Genomic DNA, 5544 nt, shown 5'->3' on the forward strand with positions numbered 1-5544 from the left:
TTGATTGAAGTCTTTCACAGTGTAAAAGCACCATATTTTGAAATAGGATTGGTAACATGCTTACTTTGGAAAGACATATTTGTTGATTTTTATTCAAGAAAGTTTCTTCTTGGGTTTGAACAGTGTGCAGATGATTTAGGCGGACTAAATATGGGAACTGTCAACTTCCACTGGAATTTAACTAAGAATTATATCACCTTTGGGCTCATTGGCCTTACTGTGTCTGATCGGTATGCTAGTATAGTTCCTGTTGGTGGCATTTCAATGTCGCCTACATTTAATCCACATGATAGTTCCATGAGATCCTTGACGCGTAACTACTCTTTTCCCTCTCTTTTAAGTTCTTAAAGTTTGCTGCTGTGGACATGGATGAAACTATCAAATAGTCATTATGGTGCAGGTGACTTTGTTGTTGTGGAGAAGCTTTGCCTAGAAAAATACAAGTTCTCCCTCGGCGATGTGGTTGTCTTCAGGTAACTCTTGACAAGCTCCCCCAAGGTTGTTTCTCTGTTGACTCAAGTAATCGGACTACATCTTATGTAAAGATTTTGTTGATTCACAGACTATGTTGCTCGAACTCTCCGAAAAAGTTGATGAGTGTGTGTCGGATCCTCCAAATTAGTGCATTTTTGGAGGATCCGACAAGGGTGCGTCATATGTTTTGGAGGGTCCGTGCAACATATCATTCATTAACCTGATAAGAGTATGACTTAAGTTACTTGTCTGGATGTTACTAATGTTATGTTAGTGGGTTATTCAAGTTTGATTGTTAGACTTTCGAACCTTACAAACTAAGTTGCGGGAACTCTTCACTTTCAATGTTGCACCCGTATCAGATTCTCCAAATATACACTACTTTTGGAGAATGCGACTCTCACCCGTTGATATTTTTGAAGAGTTCGAGCAACATAGCTTAGAAATACGTTTAACTGTGACTCGGTCCATACTTCTCAATTGGAAGGTTTGACACTGCATCTGACCATGGAATAAATATTCTTGGTTCCAGTGTTGAACATTGAAGTACTCAACTTTTGAAATAGTATTTGCTGATTTAGATATCTTACTTTTAATGATAAGTTCCTCTGTGACAGAGAATAGAGTTTCATATTTTATGTTTGACGCTCCTGACAATAGCTCATGTGACTCGCTCATAGATTTTCCAATTATAGCAACCAGAATCATCCATCAACAATTTTTTCGTCCCAAAGAGAAGTGTTAAAGCAACACAATTACAGCTACACAAAAAAGGGGTAGGAAAAAAGAGCTTCCACCTTAACCACATTAAAACATGGTATATTTACTGCAAAAAACAACACCATATATACTAAAAATAACCACACAACACATATACACATACACATAAACAAACAATATACATCATGATTTTTATATATGCATCTTATAGTTAGATATCCAATTTCGAGAACGTGAATCATCATTCACCAATTTTTTCCGACAAACTCAAAAGTGTCAAAAGTATTAACAGAATTACAGCTACATGAACAAAAATAAGAGAGCTTTCATCTTTAAAATGACATATTACAAACACAATCAACATCATAAATACTATAATCCACACACAAAACACACGCTTTCACCTTAAACAAGATAAAACATGCTATATTTTTACAAACAAAATCAACATCATATATACAATAATCCACGCACAAAACACACGCACCTTCACCTTATACACGATAAGACATGATATATTTAACAACACAATCAAAATTACATATACTAAAATCCAACTCAATTTTTGATATAGTATTTGCTGATTTAGATATCTTACTTTTAATGATAAGTTCCTCTGTGACAGAGAATAGAGTTTCATATTTTATGTTTGACTCTCCTGACAATAGCTCATGTGACTCGCTCATAGATTTTCAATGACATCTCGTTCATAGATTTCCAATGACATCTCCTGCTACTAACAAGCTAGGAATTGAGTTTATGCTCTTGGATCCATAGCAAGAGTAAGTAAAGTGTCTCCGAAAAAGTTATTAGTGGAAAAAACATACATATATATTGAGCTTATGGAGAATTTCTCTTGAACAGAAAATCAACAGAAAGATCAGAATCTATGTTGTTTTTAATACATTTTTTGGTGGAATACTCATTCTCATTCTTGAAAAAGTAAAGTGCATAGAAGCCATACTTTGCAATACTTTAAAGGCCTCTAATGCACATTGCTCTTCTTTGGTTGTTATGTTTTTGGTGCCTTCAGAACAGTTAAAGGGGCAGCCCGGTGCACTAAAGCTACCGCTATGCGCGGTGTCCGGGGAAGGGCCCCACTACAAGGGTGTATCGTACGCAGCCTTACCTTGCATTTTTGCTAGAGGCTGTTTCCAAGGCTTGAACCCATGACCTTCTGGTCACATGACAGCAACTTTACCAGTTACTCCAAGGCTCCCCTTCTGCCTTTAGAATAGTTAATAATTTAATATATCAGTTAAGATGTCCTGCTTCCACTTCAGTTGATGAGCACTGGTAAGTTGTGCTGTATATCAGTTCTTGTGACTTGTTTGACCTGGATGAAACTCTTTTTGTCAGTGATCAGCTGTTGTTTGACATTTTGGCTCTTCCCATCCTCATACGACCCTCTCCAAGTCCATTCTAAGCACTGACATGTGAGATAGTTGTTTCTCAACTAGTGTAAATTCTTGGTATCAGGTCATCAGCTATTATACTTTTAAGATGTTATCTTCTATAATTCAACTGGTCTTTGATAAATTGTGCCAGCAAAATTCAGTATTATGGTCCTAGTGGACACCTCATTATATTGTTTCTGGGTTAGAGCAGATACCAGTGTATAATAAGTTAATGGTTTTTGTTTGTTGGTAATTAAATATATTCTAATTTTCTTTAACCATCTTTTGCACCAATTGTTTGACTTTCATTTCAGCTCTCCAACTAATCATAAAGAGAAAAATATGAAGAGAATAACAGCCTTACCAGGTGACTTGGTCAGTACCCCTCATTATGATGCGGTAGTTATTTCTGAAGGACATTGTTGGGTTGAAGGCGACAACCAGGCTTGGAGCTTGGACTCAAGATCCTTTGGCCCTGTATGTTACATATTACTCCATATCCATCTGCTAATGAAGAGGAATTTAACACAGAAAGAATCCTAAGTTACCTTTCTTGAAAATAAAACATAGAAAGAATCCCACACACTTTGTAAAAGTTAGTACAAGTTTACATGAGGAAACTTTAGCTAATGTATGCGACATACAAGATCGAAAGAATTGGCAATCATATTGGCATATATTGTTAAATGCATGCATTCTTTTGATCCTGCTTCCTACTCACTTGTGGTGAAGGGGTGAACTTACCTTCTCCGACACCCTAATATGAAGTGTTTAGACTTTTCTCATTTGTGTGAGGAGTTGGTGATTTATATCCATATTCATTCTACTTTTTGATGAATCACTTTGTGAGCGTGTCTTAAGATTATGTGTTCAGTGAAAATACTGCTTCTCGGATGAGAATTTATGATGCCTATCTTTGCATATGAAAGAGTTGATCTTTAGGACTCATTTTGTCCGAAGGTTGTGTGTTCAGCCAAAATACAGATTCCTCTTGGTTGGTTTGTGTCTTAAGATTATGTGTTCAGTTAAAATGCACCTCCTCGGATAAAAACTTATGATGCCTATCTTTGCATATGAATGAGCACACTACAGATTCTAAAGGAAAACATAGACTATACCTTGTCATTGCAAGATTTTATGTGGTACGAAAAACAAGTGGAGTTTTGAGAACGGGAGTGTTAAGTGTGTCCATATCCATGTTTGCAATCAGCTTTTATCTAGCTTATTTGATTAGTTTTATTGACTTGAAAACGCTTTCTTTTTCAGATCCCTCTTGGTTTGGTTCGTGGACGGGTGTTGGTAGAGTTGAAAGAATCACACCGAAGACCTAACACATTTCTAATTGTATTTTGAATATATCATGAATTTCAACTCGATTGATTTCTTAGGCACTTTCCTCATGTAGGAAGACATCAACATTCTAGCAAATGTGATAGGTGCATAATCGCTATTCTTTGATAGCACAGAATCATCCTCTTGATGTGCTTATTTATTGGAAATTTTGTGCTGTAGTGGAATAGTTAAATTTCTTATTGCTTAGCATTGTTACAAGGTCATTTGCAACAAGTTCCCATGGGCTTTTTCGTTTCAAACTAACTGCTATTTAGGAACCGAAATTTTAATGATCGGAACTCGGGGAAATTGGTTCTTTTTTAGGTAACTTACAATTCCTTTTTTAGTTTTATGTATGTTTTACAAGTGATCTTCTTCTTTCTTTTCTACTATTCTCCTATATCAGAAGTTACAGTGTGGCACCTGAAGCAAACATGATATTTTCGACATGCCGACTTCCTTTAGGGGTATTTTCGTCATTTCTTGATACTTATTTGATGCCACCGCCTAATGTCTTTCTTTATCCATTTGTTCTGTTTCTCTGTTTTCATTTTTCTCCTATGTTTCCTCGGTTTTCTCCTTCGATATCTGTTGCGCCTCTTCTTTTCGTTCTTCCTCGAATCCATCTCAAACGAATTAAAAGAGGGTTAATTATTATTAAATTTCACTAAATATATTGTTGTGTTTTGCCTCTGCCAAGGCACTTATCTTTTAACCTATGGTGTTTTGTGAGATTTCGTTGAAGGATTCAACTGCTGCATAGCATATGCATAATATCCACATCAAAAAAGAAACCAAAGTGGAAGGAACAAATAAAGGTAGCCTGTAACTATGGAAAGACAGAGAAGAGCAAAAAAGGCAGTAACAAAATGTAACTCAGCTCGACAACATTACTCCAACCCAAACACTAAAAATTGGAAGGAAAATCCAAAAGAAAGATGAAGAAGGTGATTGCAAAAGCAGAGCACATGTGTACTCATAAAAAGAGAAAAGACAAAGGTTTACCTGCGCGTGTTCAGAGAACGACAAAGAAATATTTACCCATATAGGAGATCACTTATGATTTATTTTTTTTAAAATAAAACAATTAAATAGTATATTAACTAATACTTACCTTCTAAGTGGAGAAAGAATATCAAATACACAATTTTTTAATATTATAACACTTTAAATATTAAGTATTGATACATTTGTAAACTATATAAAAATTATTATAAATCACAACAATTGTTAACTTAAATATTTTTATATCAAAATTTTTTGGTGTTTCTTTGTTTCAATTTATTTGTCTTACTTTCCTTTTAAATTTATTATTATATTTAAAAATTATATTAAATGAATTAAAAATCATAATATTTAATAATTTAAAAATTATTTATATAAATTTTATCGATATGAGTTAAATAATGTATGCATATCTAAGAATTTATAACTAAACAGATGAAAGTTCCCAATTATAAATAATAGAATTATACATATATTATATTTTTCGCACATCAATATTGGATCGTGTGTAGCACCGATAAAATCAATTAATTTACTACTCTCTCCATTTCGTTTAGTTGACATTCTTTCTGAAAATGTTTGTTTTAATTTAGTTGTTCAAGTTCTAAAATTAAAA

General features: G+C 34.2%; 1 protein-coding gene across 1 annotated transcript; it reads left to right on the forward strand.

Moving 5' to 3' along the window:
• The first annotated feature begins 58 nt into the window (after window positions 1-58).
• LOC107842094 (mitochondrial inner membrane protease subunit 2-like) lies at window positions 59-4173 on the forward strand. Its single transcript, XM_016685877.2, has 4 exons — window positions 59-313; window positions 401-473; window positions 2906-3068; window positions 3858-4173. The coding sequence occupies exons 1-4, from the start codon at window positions 151-153 to the stop codon at window positions 3942-3944; spliced, it is 486 nt and encodes a 161-aa protein (XP_016541363.1). The 5' UTR covers window positions 59-150; the 3' UTR covers window positions 3945-4173.
• The last annotated feature ends 1371 nt before the right edge of the window (window positions 4174-5544 follow it).

Source organism: Capsicum annuum, chromosome 9 (genome assembly GCF_002878395.1).
Source record: "Capsicum annuum cultivar UCD-10X-F1 chromosome 9, UCD10Xv1.1, whole genome shotgun sequence".
NCBI lineage: Eukaryota > Viridiplantae > Streptophyta > Magnoliopsida > Solanales > Solanaceae > Capsicum > Capsicum annuum.

What these genes read in the sequence shown, in the direction of transcription:
- LOC107842094 (XM_016685877.2), top strand. Translation starts at nt 151, where the DNA reads ATGGGAACTGTCAACTTCCACTGGAATTTAACTAAGAATTATATCACC. An exon ending in GGCGATGTGGTTGTCTTCAG is followed by an intron (nt 474 to 2,905) that starts GTAACTCTTGAC and finishes CTTTCATTTCAG; the next exon opens with CTCTCCAACTAATCATAAAG. An exon ending in ACTCAAGATCCTTTGGCCCT is followed by an intron (nt 3,069 to 3,857) that starts GTATGTTACATA and finishes TTTCTTTTTCAG; the next exon opens with ATCCCTCTTGGTTTGGTTCG.